General features: G+C 43.1%; 2 protein-coding genes across 8 annotated transcripts in view; one reads left to right on the top strand and one right to left on the bottom strand.

The window, feature by feature from the left end:
• Positions 1 to 683: 683 nt before the first annotated feature.
• SSR1 (signal sequence receptor subunit 1) lies at positions 684 to 24205 on the top strand. Of its 3 annotated transcripts, none has more exons than XM_048940593.1 (9): positions 687 to 876; positions 2352 to 2470; positions 3821 to 3908; positions 4057 to 4319; positions 4777 to 4853; positions 6092 to 6170; positions 6964 to 7057; positions 9226 to 19669; positions 20566 to 24205. In XM_048940593.1, exons 1-8 carry the CDS (start codon positions 798 to 800, stop codon positions 9291 to 9293), a joined length of 867 nt encoding a protein of 288 aa, XP_048796550.1. In that variant the 5' UTR covers positions 687 to 797; the 3' UTR covers positions 9294 to 19669; positions 20566 to 24205. The 3 variants fall into 3 exon arrangements, with proteins under 3 accessions (XP_048796551.1, XP_048796550.1, XP_048796549.1); XM_048940592.1 differs by having other exon boundaries at positions 20562 to 24205; XM_048940594.1 differs by lacking the exons at positions 9226 to 19669; positions 20566 to 24205 and adding an exon at positions 7563 to 9214 and having other exon boundaries at positions 684 to 876.
• RREB1 (ras responsive element binding protein 1) overlaps positions 21638 to 24936 on the bottom strand; it is a 121561-nt gene continuing 118262 nt past the window's right edge. For 4 of the 5 annotated variants that reach the window (XM_048940589.1, XM_048940587.1, XM_048940590.1 and 1 more), the window contains one exon: positions 21638 to 24936. In XM_048940589.1, coding sequence (XP_048796546.1) covers positions 24416 to 24936 — 521 coding nt within the window. In that variant the 3' untranslated portion in view covers positions 21638 to 24415. The other variant, XM_048940591.1, reaches the window with a different exon arrangement.

Here is a 24936-nt window from a genome sequence, read left to right as displayed (position 1 = left end):
GGGCAGGATGACTTCCCTGTCCTGTAGCAATGGATGGTCTCTGGTTTTCATATTCATGCTTCAGCCAATAGTGAACATTTCTCTGTCAGCATGCTTAAAGTAAGACTGAGACAAAAATTACCCAAAAAAGGCAGTTTTTGTTGCTGTTGTTTTTAATTTCCAGGTTCAGAATGGATTCAATGAAAATCTGGAGGAAGATGCTGTCTACCACTGCCAAAACAGAAAGCTGCACACACACGTATGACGAACAGAAGTTACTGCAAAACACTGAATGCAATTAAACGTCACTTATGTTTGCTTGTACTCTGACTTTGAGGGAAAGAGGACACATAGAGGCTGTTTTGGGACTAGGGGTTTCACTGAGTTTTTGATTGGGCAATCTGGGAAAGATATTCGGGAATAAAGCATCGTTTATCAAAGACGTCGCCCATTATGCTTCGTGAAGCTTTTTCAACTAACCCACCAAACACCAGCTGACCTAAAGAAAGTGCGGCGGGAAAACCGCGTGCCCCCGCCTCACCACACGGCGCTAGGCTCGTGGGAGGGAGGCGCCGGGAACGCGCACTGAGGGCACGGAGAGCAGAGGCGGCTCCAGGAAGCGAGGACAGCCGACCGTTCGCCGCATGCGCGCGGGCGCCGAGCTGAAAGGCGACGTGTGCTGAGCCCGCGTGACCGCGCTGCTCCTCCCCGGCGGAGCCACGTCCGCTGCGGCGCGAGGCGGGGCGGTCCCGGATGGAGGCGGCCGCCATTTAGAGCGCCCGCAGCGCAAAGCGCGGGGCTGCTGGCCTGCCGCCGCCATGAGGAGCGCGCCGCGCCTGCTGCTGCTCGCCCTGCTCGTCTTTCCCGCCGCCCTGCTGCTCCGGGGCAGCGGCGCAGGTGAAGGGAACGAAGGGAAGGGCTGCTGCTGGGGGGGTGGCGGTAGCAATTGGCGGTGGCTGTTGACGGCACGTCGGCCCTCTCGCCGCGGTGTCCTTCAGAGCGCCGATCGCCGCTCTCGTTCGCCATGTGACGGCTGCAGCCGTGCCGCCGGCTGGGCGGACGGTGGGCGGCCGCCTTGGTCATTCCCGCGCGGCGGGGCGCTCCTTTCGCTCCTTTCCCTCTCCTTTCCCGCTCCTGCCACATCATCAGCCCTCCTGGCGTCCGACGGGAACGCTGCGAGCTGGGGGTCGGGGGGTGGGCTCCGTGCGAAGGGTGCATGGAGCTCGCTTCTGTCCTGCTCAGCCGTCGGGGTTTGGTTAATCCGTTACTTGCAGACTTAAAGTCTGCGAAAACTTCAGTGGATGAAATCGCTGTGCTTAAATGTTGCGTGTGATCGGGCGAAGTCTTCGAGTGGATCCCTAAGGAATCCGAGAGAGGGGCTTTTATTGGCTTTTTCCAACCGTCACTGGGAATACTGAAGCTGTAAGAGCGTTGGTCAAGGGTTTCTGTTCCACGTGAAAGTTTCTGAGTGTTTGCTTAGCGTGTGTGCTCAGAGCTGTGAGCTGCTTCAGGCTTGCGCAATTCCATCGTCCATTCATTTCTGCTCCTTCATTTTTTGGAAAGCATTCGCTTCATTGGAAAAGAATCAGCGAAACTGCATTCTTCTGAATGATAGAATCGTGAAGGTTGGACGAGGCATGTAAGATCATCTGGTCCAACCACCGTGCCCGCTAACCACATCCCTCAGTGCCACATCCACACTTGAGCACCTCGAGGGATGGTGACTCCACCGCCCCTCTGGGCAGCCTGTGCCACTGCCTCACCGTTCTTATGAGGAATACACTTTTCCTAGTATAAGTAAAAGTCATCTGCTTAACTGATACGTGCTCTAAATACAGGCATAAATCTGCCCTGTGGCTACTGCTGGATTCAGGCATGTCTGCCCTGCTTAGTGTTTGAATGTATGAGACTCAGCACCATAAAAGTAGAGAAGGGATGAACTGCTTGACTGCACTTATCTTGTTCTAGCTTATGGTTTGTTTTTTTTCTGACTGGCAATCCAGCTCTGTTGAGCACATTAATATACTGGTGTATTGAGGAGATTACATTAAAACACTTTGCTAGATATGAAAACTTATAGTTGTTTTATAACTACGTGTGAAAGAGTAGTGTTCTGATACTGGCAAATGAAAAGGGCAGTTAATCATTTACTAAGCTTGCTGGTCTTAAAAGAAACATAGCTCCCAAAGTTATGTTACTGATAATAGCAATCAATTTAGATTTTACATTTGTAATGATAAAAACCAATGTATTTCAGTAGCTTTCATGGCAACTTGGTTGCCCTCTGCGTACTGCACCAGTTTTCTATTGCTTATTTTCTGTTGGTTAAGAAGATACTGAAAGGCTTTTGTGCTTGCATCTTGTTTCAATAGGTTCAGGCTTATTAGCTGCAGCTCAGGATGCTACAGAAGATGAGGAAGCTGTGGAAGATACTGTAGTTGAAGATGAAGATGATGAAGCTGAAGTTGAAGAAGATGAGCCTACAGACTTGGTAACTGTACATGAATGCTTTTTTCATAAGTAGGAATTGGACCAAAAATGCTTGAAGATGCACAGTTAAGTGTGCATTTAATAGTATTGATATTGATATTCCTAAGTAGTGGTTCCAGAATCTCCTTTAAGCTTTCATTCTGCTTGAAGCTTCAGAAGGATTTGTCATTACCTGTGGGGAAGACATCACATGGGGTACAGCCAGGTTCCTGCTACTAAAACTGCAGTTTGTGAGAAGACCTCCAAGCGAAATAAGGGGCTTGTGTGAGAAAATGGTTGAATTCTTAAATTTCTGGCATAAAATAAGAAAGTTTGGGGCATAGTTAGGAAGGAGAAAACTTGCAGTGTACAAATGAAATCCCAGTAACTGTTCTGTGATTCTGTTAGTCTTATTACTGTTTGTGAGCTTTGCCAGCTTTGCGAAGTGGTGGAGGATGTGCTAGGTATTCTGTACTGATAGAATTCATTAAGTGACCTAACAGATGTAATTTAAAAAAATAGTGTATAACTAAGCAAAGTACAAAACGGAATCCTTTTTGGCAGTTTGTTTTATATGTCACTGAAGCAAGGTAGTTTTGCATAGCACCTTGATCCTCACTTCTTGACTTCACAGTTTTCCCAGCCAAATGGTGTGTGCACAGCTGGTCCAGTAGGTAGATGCTGCATCGTGGTTGTTTTAGCTGTGAATCAAACGGTACAACTCATTCCAAATCAGTTGCTTCAGCCGGCAGTTCAAAGTGAAAACAATCTTGTTTTCATTTGATGGAGAAGATAGTGACTCCTTGATCCCCTCTTTTGGAAATACACCCCTAAGGGTATTAATTGCCACATTAAAAAGTCATCACAAAGGTGAGCTTGAACAAGTAAACTCTCTTTGCTCCAAAAAATCTGTTTCCAGGCAAACATAATACTACTTAAAGCAGTATTTAAAGTTGAGTATACTCCATCTGCAGTGAAAATAATTCTCACTTGCCTTACGGTTATCCATGATGTGTAAGTGGAAATTAGCTTAGTTATGTGATCAATGAATACTCAGATCCTGCTCTTTTCCTTCCATCCCTGAACAAAAACTTTACTCTTGCTTTGAGGTAAGAAAGCTTTTAATTATGATCAAATGCAGCTGAATTTAGTCGCTTTGTCAGTTAGAGAAGGATAAATACTAAAAATAGTGCAGATCAAATCTAGGAGAACAGATTTAGTGCTAATTGTACTGTTGCAGGAATTGGTACTAATGCTTGTCATGGTATGGTTTGGCACACTGATACGTATCATATGGGATTCTCATAAAGCAAGCACGGTCTTTACCTTCACTGTTCACTATAGGATTTTTCAATAAAGTCTCTTGTCTTAGACAGAAGAAAAAGAGGAAGAAGACTTGTCAGGAGAACCTAAGGCCTCACCTAGTGCTGATACAACAATATTATTTGTCAAAGGTGAAGGTAAGTGTCCTGTGCAGATTTACCATTTCCTTTACTGCGCTTACAGCTTATTGGTTAAAGCAATGAGGCTCTTAAAGGGTCTGACTGTAGAAACAGGGACAGTGTCTGCTGACTGAGAAATTTTAATAGTTAAATATTCTTGTTTCAGATTTTCCAGCAAACAACATTGTGAAATTCCTGGTAGGCTTCACCAATAAGGGTACAGAAGACTTCATTGTTGAGTCTCTTGATGCTTCATTCCGGTACCCACAAGACTACCAGTTTTATATCCAGAACTTCACAGCTCTCCCCTTGAATACAGTAGTTCCACCACAGAGACAAGCAACATTTGAGTACTCTTTCATCCCTGCTGAGCCTATGGGGGGCCGTCCTTTTGGATTAGTTATCAATCTCAACTACAGAGATGCAAATGTAAGCACGATTTGTAATTCTTTGCAGTGTTTTTAGCTGATGTGGAAGCATCAGGAAGGAGCTGCTTAGTGAAGTTCCTATTTCTTCAGACAGTGAGTGCCTTTGAAGTCTTTAAGCACATCAGTAGGTGCATGAACACACTGTCTACATCTTTGACAACACGTGCACATTTTATGCTGCATGTGTTTTATTAGTGATGGAAGCTAGAATGCTTTTGCATTGTGTAGTAGTGGGCTATACTCATTTAAAGAAGAAAAGCTGGCAGGGAAGCTTGAATTCCACTTTGTTTTTCTTACTGGGCTTTGTTTACAAACTTAACAGCCTGAATCCCATCTGCAGTCTTGACTTTATGAGCAAATAAATGAACAGTGCAAGATTAGCTGCTTTTTAGAGTTTTCCCAAGAACAGATAGAAGCTGTGTGTTGAATATAATTTAATGTGGAAACTTTTTTAATAGGGTAATATGTTTCAAGATGCTGTCTTCAATCAAACGGTTACAATTATTGAAAAAGAAGATGGATTGGATGGAGAAACGTAAGGAGACTGAAAATGAACATTTAGCTGGTGTACTAAAATAAGTTATTGATGAGGAGGCAATGAAAATAGTTCTCATACTTTTGATTTGCTGAATATTAGGTGTGCTGTATATTGTTGATGGTGTAGAAGGCATTTGACTGTTGCAGCGTTGATTGAAAACGAGCTTTTTTTCCCCAAATTAAGATGTGTGTTACTACTAGGGATCTTCAGAGTTTTTGTGATGTCACTGAGCACCTTATGCAACTGCTTTGCTCAGAGGACTTCAGTCTGGAATAAGGCACAGGGTTAAGGCACAGTTAAATAGCAATTCAAAGCTTTTAAGCTTTTGTAATGCTACTGTGCCATTTTCCTCTGAGTAGAAGATGCTGAGGGTTGGACTGATCTGTAGGATTGGGCTCTGGGTTCTGCTGGAACAATTGGCTTCTGGAGCACTCCAGTATAATTCAAGATTATATTCATAATAATTCTTATATTCAAGATAAACTATTATATTCATAATTCTTAATTCAAGATAAACTAAAAGATGCCTTGAGTAGGAAATAGAGGAACTTGTGTTCCTTCTTTGTTGCACTTCCCCTATGGATGCAGGCTTCTTTTAGGAGTGCTTTTTCTTAGATGACCAGCTGGACCTGATTGTACCTTATACTTTTGCAAACATATTGCAAAAATATTTTTGCTGTGCCTGTATGCTTTTAAATATTCTAACAAAGGAGAGAAATGTTAAAAACACATCAGTTCAGAGAAGGTCTTCAGAAATCCCAAAGACCTTAAAAAACAAAGAACTCAACTAAAAGTAGCTGTTCTGTGAAATCACATTTGCCAAAGAGAAAAGCATCAGTGTATAAGCAGTTCACTGATGCTCTTCCAAGTGGTTAAAGCAGTCAAAAAACAAACATCTATGTCCCAACATCTTGAACCGTGATATTTTGAGAGCGCTACTGCAGGTGCTAAATTTCAGTGATCATGCATGTGGTTTTCCAGCTTATGTAATGCTCTTCAAATGTTCTGTTGCTCAGAATTCAAGTTAGGATTGGTTTCTGAAATCAAAGTCAGAATAATTGCTCAGTATTGGTTAACGCCCAGGTTTCAGGTTCATTTTTACCCTCACATGTATGAAATGGCTTGGGAGAGACGAAGCGAGCACGTGGCTGAAGCCATTGCTAGTTTCTGTCTCTGCTTATACATTTCCTTAAATGCTAACGATGTTCAGTTAACGACTTTAACATTTTTTCAAGGATCTTCATGTACATGTTCCTTGCTGGACTTGGTCTCCTTGTTATTGTTGGCCTACATCAGTTACTAGAATCTAGGAAGGTAAGTGGTGCACTGTGTGTTGTTAGTAGCACAGGCCTTGCTGTACAGGGAGGAGGGAGAAGTAGCCATCTCTTGTGGTGTTCAGTGGTATGGGTGGAATTTCAGAAGATGTACTTTGAGAATTAAGATTGTAAGGGTTACTGGACTGATCTATAGAAGCTTTAAAACAAGAACTGAAGACTTGGTAGGTTTCTTGCCTGGTGCTCTTTATGAATCGTCTTTACCATAATACTGGACTGTCAGAAAGTAAAGCTTTTGTTACCTTCTAGTCTCTGGATGTGTGCAGCTGCTGATTCAGAGCTTGCTACGTAGACTTCCCTTTGCTGTCTCTTTGTATCTCATGATAAATGAATTCTAACTCTGGGGGGAAAATGGCTGTCCAGTTTTAATGTAGTTCTAAGAAGCTTCACGTGAAATTGCTATTATTATTATTCAGAGTCTGTTGCAGTGTTGCATAGAAGAATACTGTGTCAATCTAAAGAAGCATAACAGCTATCTAGTATGGGTTACTGACAGCTATTTTTTCACAACAAGTATAATGAACCTGTCTAAACAAGCATGAAATCATAACATCTCTGTGTAGAATAATATTGTGAGGCCCTAGGAGTGTTAACACCAAACCTAGACAAATAAATTGCTAAATGGGTCCAGACAGCATCACTTACTGACTAACCCTACCTTTGTCTCTTAGCGAAACTATTGCAGTTTGTTTATTAAAGAACTATTGGTTACTTGTAATATTTGTGCTGTCAGAACACTGTGGAAGGCAAAAACTTCTTCCTTGACTTTTCAGAGAAAAAGACCAGTACAGAAAGTTGAAATGGGAACATCGAATCAGAACGATGTTGATATGAGCTGGATTCCCCAGGAAACTTTAAATCAAATCAGTAAGTAGTCTCTGCCACAAAATAAAGCACTCAAATAGTTTAACTTCACCAGTAGCTAATATTGATTTTTCCAGAGCACATATGTGTGTTTTAAGGCAATAAGAAGTTGTCTAAAGCTTAATGGTTACATTGTTAACAGCCTGTTCCTATACAGAACAAACTTGCCTGGTTGGCAATGGCAGTTGGCTGTTTTCACACTTCATAGACTTTTTCAGCAGTATGACATCTCTACCCAAAACCTGGATCACAGAAGGTTTTAGCAGTCAAGTACCTGGAAGTTTCTGTAAGTTGGTTAGAAGCTTACCTATAGACTGAATTCTAAATAAGGATTGCAGGTGTGTGTTCACCAAAATTCAATTTGGAATTTGTGTTCCTTATATCCAAAATGACTGAATTTTTGCTCTGAGATGCCAAAAACAAAGCGAGTATCTGATTTCTTTAAAATGTTTGAATTTTTCTAACTTCTTTTGCTGTTTCTTCTGTTCTTGCTTTCCCATGGCTTCAGTGCAAAGTAGAAGAGGTGAGGCAAACCCTGGTGATAAAGAGTGGAAGCTCTAAATGTACTGCCTGTGTGATAATTAGGCATGGATAGAAACCTTTCTCCCTGCATGCAATGACTGGTGGTGTAACACAAGCAGTAAAATACAGAACAGATGCATACAACCATCCAAACATTTTATAGGCATATAAGTTTATATATTTTTAGATATAGATATGATACATATATAATATCTCTGGTTATATTGCAGTGGTGCAGTTTGGTTAAAATATTGCTGAACAGTAGAGCAAAATACTGCTCTTAACAGTTGCCAAACCCCCTTAGCCACAGTGCAGTGTTCTGCCTTGGTGTAGTGTCAAGCTGTTGTTGAAGTGGTGGAAGGCTGGTCCTGTCTGATCGGTGATGGATCCCTTTTTAACTGTACTAATATTACATGGCTATGAGGACTTGTTTTACATCTGGAAAATGTTAATTTTCTGGTATATTCCACACAAGACAGTGGAGTGACAGTATAAAAATACAGGCTTAGAAATTTGAGATGTCTCAATCTAGCAAGGAGTACAAGCTCCGAGTGATAAACCTCTCTGAAGAGCCAGCTGCCTTGAAATAGCTTCATCTTGTCAGTGTTTGAGTTCTACCCTCATCCCCCTGTAAGCTTATACTTAATTCCTCATATACTTGATTCATCTCAGTACCTGAAGGCTAGGAAAAACGAGGCTTAAGTTTTTAATTGCTTTTAATTCCTAGTTAGGTTAAATTAGAGCCCTGCACTAGAATGTGTTGAGAAACATGGCCTTCAGGATCCTCAGGGTTTCGTGCCTCTCCTGTTGAAAGTACATTGGAGTGTACTGATTGCCTGTGATGGCACCATGGGTGCTCATTGTTTGCCATGCTCTGAACAGCTAGATTGCTGTGAGCAGGCCTAGCTCAGAAAAGAGCAATTTGTAAGCAAATGCTCAGCAATCACCTCACCTCTTTCTTCATACACAGTATGAATGACAGTGCAAGAGTTGAAGATGCTGCCTGTGTAAGGACTCACTGTGGAAAGACAATTGTAAACCTGTCCTAAGTTTTAATGGAAAGAATAGGTTTCTGTTGCCCTGTGCTCATGCAGCTAAATCTTTGTGGCTTCCCCACTTGGGATGTCTGATTTCAAAGTGACGTTCACATAATTAAATGTGGATGGTTTTTGCACAGGTGTGTGGTTTGGTTTTTTTTTACAGCTGAAACACTTTTAAATCTGTATGAATATAGAAATATTTCACATAAGGCAAAGCTGTCTAAAGGGGGAGGGTCTGTCACATTCTTCAGGCAGGTAAACTAAAACCAGTGATTAATCATTCATTAACTCTCTGAAAGTGTAATTACTGGGTGTGAGTTTTTCTACAACAGCAGAGCATGCAGATTCATCAAGAGTGTTGGTGGCATTTCTTATTAGTAACTGATGGTTTAGTAACTCAATCTAGAACTGCATGTTAGAGAATAGGAATGTTATTTCTGCTACTATCTAGGATGCAAACAGCTTGTAGTGTTTTGTTTTTTCTTTTTTAAAGCATTGAGGTGCTTGAGCCTGGCTTCTTCTGTGATGCATGGTGCTAGAAGGGCAGTGTCAGGTAACAACTAACACGAAGTAGCTGAGACAACTGATGCACTGCCTTTTTTCTTTCAGATAAAGCTTCACCAAGGAGGTTGCCCCGCAAGAGGGCACAGAAGAGATCAGTGGGCTCTGATGAGTAAATGTTAACTAGTGCAACAAATGAACCTTTACTAATCCTGCCTGTTGGGTTTTTTTTTGTATTGGAGTAGTGCGGAGTCCGTGTCAGCGCAAGGAAAATACTGCTAAACATTTGGACTGAACAGTTCAACTGAATGGTGTTAATATTACTGAAAATGCACTTCTCTTTTTTGTTAAATAATTGTTGGGGGGAGCCTTTAAGGTTTGTGCCTGCGTGTGTAAGCAGTTGGTCTTAACAGAACCGTGTTACCTGAAATGTGCCTTTAGAGTTCTTTTAAATGCTGGCTTGTCCTCTGTATACTTGGAAGGGTATTTTCCCCTCCCCATAATCTGAATGTCTAGTGACTTAATTTGTCTTGATTGTATCCTGCCTATCAGAACCTGTATACGTTTTTCTTCTCGGTGACTTTGTTCTCTATCGCACACAGACTCAAGTTTGTGTGTCCAGCCCTGTTCAGGCACTCATCATCTGGATTTCTGTGCAGTTAGCATTCTAAAGGCACAATTGGGTATAGCTGCTTGTAGTGGTAGATACTTCGCTGCTGTTTTGACCTGGGCATGCAGGGACCTAAACATCTGAATTTATCTGCATGGATGTTAGGACAACTCTTACACGGCAGCAGAACTTGTGAAGCATGGAATTTGTGTGCTGAATTGGTATTACTACATAAATTTTTTTTATACCCAACTTGTTAAATGGTTATTGAGTCATTCCAACAGTTTAGGTGTTCTCAATATAGTGGTACCTCTGCAGTGTTACCCAGGTAACTTTGAATAAGCCAAAACAACTTTCCAGTACGTTCTTGGTACTCTCACAAAGACTCGAATGCTGTCTATATCAAAACATGTGGAATTTCCTTCAAGCTTTACGTGGGGCAAAGACTTGGACCTATTCCATGCACTTGAAACTGAATAAGAAAAGCACTTGGCTTCAAGTAATCTTTTTAAATGACAAATGGTTAAATTCAACCTTTATGGTTTTTAAACCTGTAATTTAGACCAATCTACTGACAACTCTGAGTTAAGTTTTTTATCTCCTTGGCTTTCTCATTAGAAACAGAAGCGTTTCTATTAAATACGTGTTACTTCAGTACTTCAACAGAAAAGTTGTATGTAACCAAAATGGGATTTCTTGTGGTAGAGGCACAGCTTACACAGTTAGCAGGAACAGAGATGCTGATCTGCATCCATTGCATTCTGGGCTTGTAACTTTGAGGGGTTGAAGGGGGAGGAAAGCAGATAAAGCAAAGTCAGTTTGGTACTTGAGAAAGCTCAAATTGTTTCCATCTCAGTTGCAGTTCATTGTGTCTGAAGGTAATCTGGGAGCTTGTTCAGGAATAGGCACTGATTTGAGATGCAGGTCAGGAAGGAGAAAAAAAATCACCTGTGCAGAAGGGCTTTTGGATCAGTTCTTGTTCTGCAGGGGCTGAGCTTCTAAGGCAACGAAAGTGGAGCAATACTTATAAATCATGTGATATATTGGAGGCATCTCTGAAACTACCTGCACTGATGTACTTGTGCTGTCTTATATACAGTGCCAGAATGAATTGCAGAGATGTTCGTGACTCATCTCTGTGTGGGAAACAGAATGGGAAGAACAACCCCTAGTCCTGCCTTCATCAATTTCATGACATGCCAGCCTAAGTAGAATAGTTCTAGTAGAGAAGCTTGCTGGATGATCATTTGGCAAAGTGAGTAACTTTGTAACAGCTGACTACTCAAATTATATGCAACAACTTTGCCTTTAGTGTTGCCTCTGTGGTAGGTTTACAAGCCTAGATTCAGTCTTGCATTAGTTCAGCAAGATGTTTGTGCAATAAATGGTTTGTATGGTACAATCCATAGCTGTTGTAGGGGCTGACATACTCAGTTTTACTTCTTGTTCCTTTTTGTGGGTTATGCATCTCAAGATGGGTTTTTTGGTTTATCTCCCATCTTCTGGGAATAGGTAATCTTAAACTGCATTCAACTTCTCACAGAATTTCAAGATTTGAAAGCACCTCAGTAATAAATCTGAGCTGCTCTAGATAAGTGGGGCTCCAAGAGGAAAAGCAAAGGATGAGAAGACAGGACAGCAACTTAGGATATCCAAGTTCTGTTTCATCAGGAAGGGCTAAACTCCGCGGGACTCCTGGAGCAAGTCAGTCCTTCAATATCTTACACTGAACAGAACTTCAGACAAGTTGCAGTAGGACTGCAGCACTGTGCTTAGATTAGAAAGAAGAATTTTTAAGGTTTCAGCTTTCCTCTCTGCACTTAGTAGTGAACATCTAAATGCTTAAGTTCTGAGCATGAAAGAGAAAACAGTTTAGCAACTTGCATAGGAGCTAACAGTTGGACAACTGTAATAAGACTGATCATAGGACTTAGCACTGACCTGGGATGGTTCATAATAACTTTTCTGGCTGGGAGCTGTCAGTTCCTATGACCAGTAGCTAGTGATCTGCTATTGTGATAAATGGGGCAGCAGTTTAAAATTGTGTTTAGCTGCTGTAACCAAGTTTTGTTCTAGAGTGGTAGCAGTTGAACTTTGGCATCTCTTACGTTCTTTCTAGTAAGTGTCCATTACACTCAGCTTTTTACATATGAGAGAAAGTGGTTATTGCATTGTGGCTGGGAGTGTAGGAATTTTCATTTTGATACTTGAATTTTCTACTCAGTTTTGAAACTAAATAGCTTAGCTGTACGTGGTATTTAATGTCATTACATAATATTAGTTAATACCAATAAATAGCTGAGCAGGGTATCGTTTCATTCACTCCAACATGTTAGCAGCAGTTCTGCTTGTGTCTGTGCTGCCCCTTCACTTCAGGTGGCACAAGCACTTGTGTCATCCAGCATGCTCTCATCAGCTTCCTTGCCAGTTCATTGCACTGTCACACACCTTTCGTGTGAGGTTATGGGGAGTCAGGGCTGTGAAAGATCTTACTGGAAAGAGATGCTTTTAGACTACAGAAGAAATTATGACCCTATTTTGTAGCAGAAAGACTGCTATTCATTTCTCATGTTTCCTAAACTAATTAGGGAAATTGTGAGGGTTTCACAAGGCTGCCTGTGGGGTCAGGAAAAAAAAAAAGCAGTGCATTGTTTTGTCTGTGTTAATAGCTAAGTATTAATTGGGTACATCTGAATTGTACTTTGATACTTGTCTTCTATTCTTCTATACTATACTGTCTTTGTGAAAAGCTTTTTTCCAATATCACTTAATATGAGTGGCAGCTGTCAGATGAAAGGATTAAGCTTTGTCTGATCATCTGTGTACAAATTAGTTCAATTGTAGGCTGTGGAGTTGAGTGAAACATAGTAACAATGGCCCTACTTCAGCTTATTTGGAAACGGGGATGAACACCTGAGTTCAGGTAGGCTGGGTGTCTTGGAATGGATGCAATCTAAAGCATCATTCACTGCTTTTATTTCTGGTATGCATGGTGCTAAACAAAACGTTGCATTTGAAAGCTCTGAATTCAGGGAAGTGGTGAGAAAGTCATTTAATGTAGGCTAGTTGTGTTTTTCAGTGTGCCTGGTGTGCTAGGCAGCAGTTAAGTCTGTTCTTTCTCCTCCAAAGGGAAGACAGTACCTACCTCATAGGAGTGACCAAGGGCTGTTTCAGGAGTGTTTTCAAGCTACTTGAGACTTGCACAACATGCTTCCATAAAGCTAGTAAGACATGGCACTGATGTAGTGTGATGGCAACTATACAGGTTCGTGTTCCGTCAGTTTCTCTCCCTCACTGGAAAGAGCTGAGCAGCTTCAGTAAAACTTCTCTTAAATATGCAGAGGAATTGCAATCGACTTACAGGGGAGAGCGAAGCCACAATGAATGCATGCTCAGCCAGTTTCTGCAGGAGCCAACAGGTGGGCTTTACTAAGTTCTCCTCTCACGCTTTCTCCATGTAACTTTAAATTTTCCCAGGGACTTTTTTAATCAAAGTGATACAGATGATTGTTCTTGTACACACAATCAACAGTTTAAGAATGACTGATGGTTTTGGATGATTAAGTTCAGATGATGTATCGCAACTGCATTAAGTTAACCAGCAGGTGATGTTTTCATTTATAAGTGAGATCAGATCTCTTAAAGTGGCTGCAGGTATTTTGTAAACTTGAAGTTTTCTTAGCATCTTGTAGCTGTGTTGTTTGTTTCTTTTCTTTTCTTTTTTTAAATAAAGCATGAGTATGGCACCAAAAAGCCTGAGTGGTACCTGGGTGCTCTCTTCCTTGATAAGCAACCTCTAGTAGCAAGTGCTCAAGAGGAATGAAAATAGACTGTAGTTGGGAAGCCATTTTGCAAATGCATTTGGAATGAGAAGAATAACAAGGAGGTATTTTGTGGTACTCTGAACAGCAGGCAGATACTAGAATTAAGATTCCTTCTTGAAGAACAAGGGAGGGCCTGAGAAGAATCGTTCTCAGTTCAAGAACTGAGCCATAGTGCTGCATTCCCACATGGAATAACCTATAGGCAGTGAGGAAAGGATCTGCTGAGATGATTAAAGGCAGCTGGAGCAGAGTGCTAACAAAGCCAAATCCCTGTAGCTCTAAGATGTGTACCATTGTCTAAGCAAACAACATTGCAGGCAGCAGTACTGAAAATACCAGTTCAGGGAGGTAGGCTGCATCTGAGCAGAGGATGAGGTAAGACCTCCTGGAAAAGGGCAAAGTAATCCATAAGCAAGGTAAGTTTGATTCATCCAATACTTCATTACACCTTCTGTGTAGGTGTGGATTCTCACTAATGCTGTGACGAAGCAGTCAGTATGGAAATCTGTTCTATCGCTCATCCTTCACTTTGTTACTTCGCTAGCTGCGAGTAATTTAGATCCTGTCATCTTTCACTGCAGTACTATTTCCTTCAAGCAATGTAGTTCACTGGTTCAGTCTTCCAGTGTGTAGTTGTTGAGGTATCTTTATGTAATAGTAACATCTGTGCTTGGCCCCTGCTTCCAAGATGCAGCAGCCACTTCCAAAAACAGCGCTTAGGCTCTCCTTTGTTTCTCACCTATTGTTAGGTAGGGCACAGGCTGACTTTTTACCCCCCAAGGTTAGAACTGCAGAGGATAACTTGGCTTGTGCTTAGCAGAGTAGGAACCTTGTGCAAAGAAGTATAGATGTTTTCCAATAGCCTTGATTCTAAAATAGTTTCCCTGCTACCTCTGGTGTCCAGCTGCCTCTAATACCACAACTTGTCCAAGATGAGTTCACATATCAGACAGGCAGTTCTAACAGAAACAAATGAGTGAGACCATATTTGTGAATTACATCTGTAGGCAAGCAAGTTATTCACTTGCAAGTTTTCCCTTTGACTTTCACATTCTCTGGCAGTTAGAAGTAACTCCCCAAGCTGAAGTCTCTCTTTCTTTTCTCTGAAAAGATCTAGATTTTTATTTTTAACTCTCATGTTGTATCTGCTTTTTCCACACTGGTCATGCAATCACTTCACTAGGCTGTTCTCTTTCCTTTCATGTTTCTTGTCTTGATTATAAGCTTATATTAACCAAGATGCAGTACCTTTCCAGTGCTGCAAGACTCAAGTCAGTTAGCTGGTAAAGGGAAGCTGAAATTTAACCACTTTCCTCACTGTTCATCATCTCTTCAGCTCACATGGGTACCAGAGCTTGCTCAGTACTCAGTAAGTAGTGCTTCTTAATTAACATTATAAAACAAGTGTGAGAGCAGTGTACTTTCCTAGAAAACCTCCTAGAAAACCAGCTCTGTCTTGTCAGAGAAAGAGCAGAGGACTTGTGAAGATGAGCTCAGTTTTTAATCTGGCAGAACTGCCCCTGCCCTGTTCACTAGCTGGAGTGGGTATACAGTCAGCACCACCACGAGCTGCCAGCTGAGGGATCTCCCAAAGCATCTACAGGGAAAGACTAAAACTACTCTTGATAAAATGTATTAGTAGTGCTGTATCTTGGTCACTGATGTCTGAGCACTGCTTCTGCTTCCAAAAAGCTAAGGCTACAGCTACTGACTGCAAGAGTAGGCATAGTAATGGCACTGTATGCACACTTCCTTCTTGTCATCTGGTTTCCTAGCTCTAGGCCTCCTCAGGTTTCCTGTTGTAGAAGTTACCCCTTAAATTGGGCCTGTCAAGTCCGCATGCTTCATCTACATCTAGGCTCACATTCTGTTTTCAGCTGAAGTCTTTTTTTCTTACTGAAACAAGCCAGAGGGTGAAATCCCCTTTTTCCAGAACACCGAAGTATATTTTTTTGTCACAGTCCTGGCTCTACAGTGCTGTGGCCACAAACAATACATGGACAAAGTTTGGAGCTGAACCTGACAGCATACCAAGTCCCAACCTTGACCACCGAGTCCACCAGCAAGCTTTCAAGAGAGACAGAAAGAGCCAACTGCTCTGCTGGTTCACTTAGCAGGAATCTAAATAGAAAGGAGGAAAGTCCCAAAGCACTTTCTGCTGGAATCCATCAGAAAGAAAAAGCTACAGCTCCAGTAACGTCCTCTGACTTACTGCATACAGTATGGCAAACATCATCACTGAAGTAAGAGATTATAATTAGAAGTATAAATTCCTTAACAACCCGACTATGATGCATTGTTTTTTCCTAAAGCCAGTGTTTGACTTAAGACATTCTTGATCCTTCACACACCACAGGCAAGGCAGTCTTTCAGAACAACAGAACCCAGTTTGATCTGTTCTGTACTTCACAATCCATGCCAGCTCCTTTCCTGTGCAGCAGTATGATGGGTTGTGACACTGTAACACCCTCCTGTCCTGTGCACCTGAAAGGTGAGGACAGAGGATTGCACAGCAGCTGCATTGCTGTACAACAGTGAACTTGGGTTGAGTTATTGTCTCCCACTGGGTGAGGCTGCTTCATGAGCCCTGCTCAGGGCAGAGATCTGGTGTCAAACTGCAAAAGCATCCCCAGCTGCTCTGCAAAACTTTGCCACAAGGAGCCCTGGGAGGTACTGCTATCGCTTCCAATTAGGTGTTCAAATTAAGTGCCTTCACTCTTAACTGGATGTTTTACAGCTGCTAAAGAGAGTGGTTTAGTTCAGAAAAAAACCTGATTATTTTTGAAAGGCATGCATTCACCCAAAGCAGCACCAAATGCATTAAAAGCAGTGGGCAGCTCCACATCAACACTAAAATCCATTCCCCATCCATCCAAATTGCTCACTTCTCCAGATTCATTCCTTCCTTTTATCTCTCAACCCTGGCAGCTTTTTCTGACCAGCTCAGCACCATCTCCAGGTTTAATGTAGCTGTGCTAGAAGGCTGCTGTGGTTTTAGCTCTGTGAGATACTGGCAGATAACAATCTGGGCAGGAGATCAAAAGTTACACCAGCTGTGTTGCAGTGCAGGCTTCTGATGGGTTGCTGTGCCTGCACAGACAGCTCTGTGCTTTGGTTTTCTCTATTTGTGAAGTGTAACTGACCTGATACACATAACCTCAAATCATGTAAGGCTTTAGGCTTGTTAGCAACATGAAGGCAACAGACAAAACCAGGTCCTGGTGACACATGGCAGTCCTTGACTTGCCAATACTTGGGAGAAGTGTTTATTGGTTAAAGCAGACCTACATCTCACAACTAGCGCTGTCATCACCCTAAAACAAATAAATATTTGGGTGTGCTTTTTATTAATAGAAAAAAAATCAAATTAGAAGTCAAATTTTGCTTATAGAAAACAACACTTAGGTTTTGGTGCCCATTTAAGCTGTCATCATAGAATCATTAAGAATCATCTTAGAAAAGACCACTGAGATCACGTAGCCCAACCACCAACCCATCCCCACTGTACCCACTAACTGTGTCCCTCAGTGCCACATCTCTACAGTTCTTGACCACCTCCAGGAGCAGTGACTCCACCAGCTCCCTGTGCAGCCTGTGCCACTGCCTCACCACTCTTTAAGAAGTTTTTCCTAACCATTCTTTGTACCATCACATAACAGGATGGAAGGAAAGGTTGGCACGTACCATGCTGGCACATTCTCCCTATTAGATACTGGGTTTACAAAGCTGTGAGCTGGTGGGTTCCTGCAGCATCTTGAGACCAGCAGAGTTGGTGTGAATGCCACAGCAGAATTTGCTACAAGTAGTGTTGATTCCAGTCCATGCATACCACATGCAGTGGTGTACCTGTAGGTGAATTTCCCATCAAGAACCACATTAAGTTTGCTGATGACACCAAGCTGGGAGCAGATGTCAATCTGCCTGAGGGTAGGAAGGCTTCACAAAGGGATCTGTATAGGCTGGTGCCCATTGTATGAACTTTAACAAGACCAAGTGCTGAGTCCTGCACATTGCTCACAACAACCCCATGCATCACAACAGGCTTGAGTAGCAGGAAAAGCTACTCAAGCTTGGGCAGAGTAGCTGGAAAGCTGCACAGAGGAAAAGAATCTGGGGATGTTAGTTGACAGCTGGCTGAACATGGGCCAGCAGTGTGCCCAGGTGGCCAAGAAGGCCAAAGGCATCCTTTGTTTTTCTGCTTGTATCAGAAGTGGTGTAGCCTGCAGGAGCAGGGAGGTGAGTGTCCCCCCTGTACTCATCAATAGCCTTTATCAGCATCCCAAGGCACACACACTCTAAAACTCCCTAAAAGGAGGCTGGTTGTGAGGTAGGGGTTGGCTTCTACTCCCAGGTAATAGCAATAGGATGAGAGCTAATGGCTTTAAGTTGTGTCAGGGGAGGTTCAGGTTGGATGTTAGAAAAAATTTCTTCTCATAGTAGTGAGGCAATGGCAAAGGCTGCCCAGGGAGGTGGTGGTGTCACCATCCCTGGAGGTACTCAGGAAACAAGCATAAGTGGCACTGAAGGATATGCTTAGTGGGCATGCAGGGATAGGCTGGCAGTTGGACTAGATGATCTTCAAGGTCTTTTCCAACCCTAGTGATTTTATGATTTTAAGTTCTAAAGAATTCGCCCACTGAAAGCTCCCAAAGCCCTGGACCTCTTCTTCTCAGACCCTTGGTGCTAGCAGGACATGAGGGCATTCAGCTGCCATCTGAACTTGGTCCACAGAAAAGAGCTATGATTGCAGCAGCTTCCCAAAGGAAGATGAACTCCTGCATGTAGGGAAGGAGCTGCTGGTTCTGTGTACACACGGTAAGAGCTGTTCTTGTGAATGCACACTACAAATGAGCATGTTTGGCTGTTCCCCTTGCTGCCACTTCAACTGTTAGCCAGAACACTCGGTGACAAGGCACATTTTGTCCCAGCCTTCCCATAGCATACTACTAGCATGGCTACAGCAACACCTGCCTCAACCACACTAAGCACTGGCCTCAACGCTGTAAGCACAGTTTGGGCCTTCAACAATGAGAAGCCATTTCTCCAGCAAGCTTCTCTCTTAGAACATACTGAGTATTGATGTTTGTAAACTACTTCACAACTCCTTGCTGAAAGGCCCTGGAGGAGCTCAAACTATTTCACAATAGCACATTGCAAATGACCATCATACAGGGTTTCCTCGTGCACTACTGGCAGCTTCAGTAACACACAGGTCTGGCAGAAGAGAAATAAGCAAGCACAGCAAAGGAGAAAGATGTTTCTAGTTCCTGCTGCTTGGAGGATTTCCAGAAGGCTTTCTGCCATGTTTCACTTCCCCAGAACATTTAAGTCAGCATTCTCCTCCTTTAGGCACCCCATCAACGCCATAACGTGCATATGTAAGTAAGCATCACTTACCTGAGATTACAGGCAGCCAACAGTAGCAAAGCAGATGCAGTCCCACAGCAGACAGGTATCCCATTCTGTGTAACGGCCTCCATCATCTTACAGCCTCCAGACTGTTTCAGAGCAGACCAATATCCTGGTGTTGCCATGCTGGTCTCTCAGCACTGCCACAGATCCTAGCAACTGGAAGCCTCCTCACACCAAAAAACCCTTACCAAAGGAGCCACATAGCTCCCAGTATCACAAACTGTGACCTAGATTCCTTACTGCATCTGTTGAGCATTGATATTACATATGCTAGACAGCAGGAAGAAGAACTCTGGGGAGAACCTAAGGCCCCGTATTCTGCAGGAGGCACCTCAGTCATAGGAGCTCAGCTAGAATAGAGTGAGTTCAGGGAAGAGCTGTCTTTTTCTTGGGCTCGCAGTGTCCTCCACAACCTCCAGAAGCAATACAATTTCTCTGTGAAAGTAAACCAGGAGCATAAGCCAGAGCACAGCACAGTTCTCTCCATGCTGTTACAGGAAGAGGATCCCACCTGCTCCTATAAATAGGGACTGCTGATGGCCTTGGCAGCACCTGGGGCTGATCTTGCTGCAGCCCTTGCACCTGGTGCAATTGGTTGGAGATCCTTAAAGCACTGAATAGTTCTGCTCTTAAGTACCTCTCCTGCTGTGCCCCCACAGTCCTCCAATGAGTCCTAAGAAACTTGTGTATGCCACAGGACAGACAGGTCTGTAGCTTTTCATGGGACCAAAGGCATGTGCCACCAGTGCCTGGTATGGGGTGGACAAGTAGCAGCAATGCCTGGTACTTGTGTGGGACAGACTGTCCCTTCAGGCCTGGGGAAGGAGATTTCACTCAACTAAAATCACCTCCCCAGTAATAGCCCTCAGCTGAGGCAAGATGCCAGGTCGGCCATGTTGAGAAAGGCCAGAGCCCAGACCTGCAAGCATGAATTGGTGCATCTGCAGGCCACTCAGGTAGCCCAGATCTGGAGGACACCACTGTAGCACGTTTGTGTTTTTTTTGTTTTGCAGTCCAGCATTTAGACACATCCTCATTAAAAGCCCCAATGCATTTTTCCATCCTCATCTTTTCCTGTATTACAAGTGAGGATGATAAAACCTGGAGCTTGTCAGGCTGCTTTGCACAGAGAGAGTGCCAGGTGTTCTATGCTGGGCAACAGTTGGGTAATGGTGAACAAACGATTGTATTCCTCTTTACCAGTTTGCACTATCAGTAAATACACCCGGGGTTGTGCAGTCCAGTGGTGGCAGAGGGCTCAGGCCTGCCCAACCTCTGCACCCTGCAGCGAGCATGGGGCTGCTGCCCCTGACGTGTGGCAGCAACTAGATCTTCTGCAGTTTTCTTCCCTCAGGAATCTTGTTTCCATCCCTCTGGTCCATCCAGAGGTTATTTGGAGTTATGCCTCAGCAGGTGCCGACTGACAAGAAAGACAACCTGTCCGTGTTTGGTAGTGAGTCCTCACCACAGGGCTGTGCATGGGGAACTATAACTGCTGCCGTGAGGGTGCCAGAGGCTGGAGGCAGGAAGGCAGGAGCAGGGCATGCAGCGCCCTCCATTAGGTCTGTAAGTCTGACTCTGGTTCCCTTCTCCACCAGAAAGACTCATCCCACCAGGAGTTAAGGAGACGCAGGTTCTCAGCTGCCCTGTACTCCAGAACTGGATATGCGCCTCGGATGATTCTTTGCCTCACCGTCCTGTGAAATGCACTTTATTTATACGAAATCATATAAAATGTAGCTAAGGCAGCTCCAACATGCTACAACAAAGGATTTATCTTCTTTGGACAATTGCATGTGGCTTCCCTGTACATCCTGAAGACTTCACAGCCGTACACATTTACGCAAAACCAAAACCAGGATGGCAAAAACCTCCTTCATTTGCACAGAGAAGATCCCAGCACCTCTCCATCACCGTGCCATGCTGTTGGGACACACAGGTGTGGCTGCAGCTAACAGAAGGCCATGCCACTGGAGCCAGCACCTGCATGGGATAATCAGCTCCAACGCGGTCTCTTCTGTTTCCAATTGCTATTTTAAGAAGATGCCCTCAAAGCAGAGCACCATTTCAAAGGGTTTTGGCTTCCAGAGAGTAGAACAGCAAATGCATGTGGTTGCCAAAGTGCTGCCTCTGGCTTAGTCCAAGCGAGGGAAGAGAAACAGCAATGCTGCTCTGCGGGGCACCTCTGCTTCACACGCTGTCCTCCAGCTCAAAACCAAGCGCCAACAAACCCACAAGAAGAGCCACGTCCATTTTGGAACCTCTAATTTTTAAATATAACATTTTATTGCTTAGATGGTTTGATACAGAACAACTTTTATTTTGAATTTGGAAGTACTGTACAACTGAATAAAAAGAGGAATAAAAGTACCAAAACAAATGTGTGATTCTCTGTTCATGTGGCATAAACCAGTCTTGTACACAATTCGTAGCAGCAGTTTAAGTTCCCTTTAGAAAAATATGAATTCTACATATTTATTACTGTTTCCTGCATGGGATGAAATCACTAGGATTAACCTTCCTTTGTGGGGAGAGAAGAGAGAAAGGAGACACACAGAGGAGAGAGAAAATTACGAATCATTCTGAAGATGGAATCAGTCTCACATAGCCCCGAAAAGTTATTTCAGAATTGCCTCAAACAAGGTGGTTTTGTTGTGTTTTTTTAATAGCTTTTTTTTTTTTTTCTTTTTTCTTTATTTCTTTTTGCGCTTTCACAGTCAAGTGCTCAATGTAGTGATTGAATTATCTCCACGTTAAGTCCATTGCAACTCAGGCAAAAGAATTTCAGAAGATCCTTTTCTGTTTGTTTTATGTAAAAGCCCTGAGAGAGGAAAAAAAAAATAAAAATAAAAAAGATCCAAACAAAAATCGTATAGAGACAAATTAGCTGAACATGCAAACTAAAGCCTAAGATTCACCCATAGTTTAAACACATTATAAATTTCACAGTTTAATATTGGGGGAGGAGGGGAAACAAAAAACCCAACAACAGCAACAGTTCTCAGTCAAACTCAACTAATAAAAATGTCAATAAGATGTGGCAAGACCTTATACTCTACTAGGATACAGATAAAGGCTAAATAAAGCTTTAACTCAATAGTGATTATTGCTAGCAGATGTCCCGGCAGGCTGCTGGGAATTCATTACGTGCTACATCGTTCTGCAGCATATAGTTTAGTAATGGCTTCTCCCCCACAGTATTGCGCAGTTTAGTGTGGAGAGTTGCAAAAACAAAAACCAACAAAAAACAAATTAAAAAACAAAAAAACAACCCAGATAAAACGAATAAACCAAAAAAAAAAACAAAACAAAAACAAAATAACAAACGACGAGAACCAAAAAAATACCCCAAATAATAATAATAATTATTATTATAATTATAATAGTAATAAGGATTTAAGGGATGCGTGAACTGGTTTCCATTAAGTAGAATGCACCTGGGTAGTGAATTTAGTGAATCATTGGTTCTGACTGACTCTCTGGCGTTAGCTTCGTTTCTGAACGGGTTCAAACATCCCTATTTAACAAACAACAACAAAGCAAAAAATAGAAATCACATATACCTCAACCATTTTTTTCTTATTCTATCTGCAAGAATATTACTCAAGAAAGTTTCTCTTCCTTTGAATTCCAGACAGTTACATTTCAGTCTCCAGAAACTTTCGGAGAATTTTTAATATAGATATAGCTATATATAGATATATATTATATAATATAGCATGGGTCCGAGGCCCACGTCCTCCATGTCTGATGAAAGCAGGAAAAGCGGATCTGCGGGGCGGGGAGATCACAGTGCGGGTTGGGGCTGAGTGGTGGCATAGCACAGTGAGGCTCCGGCATCGCTATTATGGCTCTGTCTGTCCCAGAGGTCATGACTGAAGGACAATTAACAAACAACAACAACAAGAACAACAACAACAAAAACGCCGCCCGCTCCTAGAAGCGTGCAGCTACAGTAGGAGACATTTCCTTTAACCCCTTCAACACTGGCGGCTGGAGCATCACCTGTTGCCGGCAACAGGAGCCATCCGGAGAAATCCCAGCTCCCAGCATTGAAGGGGTTAAATTACTGATATGAAATTTAGACGCACACCTCAAGTCTTCAAGCATCAACCCCAAAAATCTCAGGAAGAATTTCTATTTATTATTATTATTATTTTTTTCTTTTTCTTTTTAATTTAATTAATTAATTTATTTTTTAACATGTCTTATATCCGTAGTTTTATCACCAGTAGTATTTTCTTGCTCCAGAACATGACGGTAAGTAGCAAGATGATGGTAAGGCTCGCATTTCTCTCTTGCTCGCTTTCGACTGGAAGACTGAGTCCCTTGGCTCCGAAGGAAGGCGTGCTGCCGCCGGGTGACAGCACGGAGATGGCCGTCCTCGGGCACGTGCACCACGAGCAGCGGGGCGTCCCCTGCACGGCTGTGATGACAGCCTGCTGGCCTCTGATTGACTCTCCGGTCAGAGGAAGGGTTTCGATTAAAGTACAGTAGAAGAGCTGCAACATAGGAGGAGGAGTTGGTGAAAGCTTGAAGTCAAAACATGTAAAGAGGGGATCCAAGCTGCGTTACACGTCTGCGTGGGCAAATATTGCCCATTGGTTTCTGCTGACTGCAGAGACAAGCAAACTGATGAATTTATAAAATAATTATAAAATAATAATAATAATATACTGAAGCAAATCAAACATATATAACAGCGGGTGCATAATTTCCATAGGTCACGTTGCTATGTAACTCTTCTCTGTATACGCACTCAGTCCACGACGGCCAGAAGAAAAACCCTAGTATCTAGAACACCATTTCTAACGCTGAAAAGTGGAAACAAGTATGAGGTTGAAATTCTTTGCACTTCCTGCTTTTGGCTCCAACCACTTTGAACACCTTCGGCTGCCACGCTGCTAATGCCTAGAACAGGCTTAATGCTCCACCGTGTGGCAAATGCGAGAACGTCTACTGAGAAAACAACAACCGACATCTCGCCTGCGTTTCCTCTGACTGTTCCGTATGAAATTCACATAAATTGCTTCCAGTTATTGGCTGTGGTATCCAAGGGCCTCCCACCCCACTGCCCCGTTTCCAGCTCAGAGAACAAACACAGAGACTATCAGATATACAAGACCAAGCTCACACACACCAATACAAAAGGTAACATTAATGCTTAAATGAAAAAGGTCCTCTCCAAATAATTCATTAAAATATTAAAAAAAATCATTTTTGAAAAAAAAAAAAAAATCTATGATACCAAAAGATCTAATAAAGTAGTAAGGCACTCAAATCAGTATATACTGTAGTCTCTTGCATTATTATACTGAAAGGCATATGGCACTGCATCCAGTCTGCCATACTCTCCCCACAGCTGTAGGTCACTCTTCTGAAACGAGACCCTGGAAACCTTGCTCTGCTGGCTTCAGTTTGTGTGCTGGGATGGGCCCAGCCTCCTCGCAAGTCATTCTACCCCCAAGAGCTGAGGCGTGCTGTCTGCAGAGGCAAGAATGTGATTCATGGGAGACTTTTTGTTGTGCATCTCCAGCAAGTCTTGAATGAAACCCGGCGGTCTCTCTAGCTCGGAGCTACCCCGAGGCTCCTGGTCTTTTGCGGGCTGCTTCTGTGCGCTCTTGGCGGGCTCCACGAGGCCGGCACCGGCTCCTTGCCCGCTTGGCCTCTCCTCTTCACAGGGCACGTCCTTGGCTGCGCCGACCAGGGACTCCTTTCGGTTTCTGGTGCCGGATGGGTGGCTGCCAACAACCCCCGCGGAGTCGCACTCGTTTTCTGAGATGGGGTTGGTGCCACTGTGGCTGGACTCATTTTCGCTGTCTTCCCCACACCTCGACTGGGTCTCCTCCTTGTCGCTCTCCTTCCCGTGGTTTCGAGTATTTTTGACTTTCTGGTGTATGCGCTGGTGACGAACCAGGCTGTGCTTCAGAGTGAAGGTCCGTTCACAGGTTTGACATTTGTATGGTCTCTCGC

Source organism: Lagopus muta, chromosome 3 (genome assembly GCF_023343835.1).
Source record: "Lagopus muta isolate bLagMut1 chromosome 3, bLagMut1 primary, whole genome shotgun sequence".
NCBI classification, from domain to species: domain Eukaryota; kingdom Metazoa; phylum Chordata; class Aves; order Galliformes; family Phasianidae; genus Lagopus; species Lagopus muta.
This window is presented reverse-complemented; position numbering and strand designations above follow the sequence as displayed.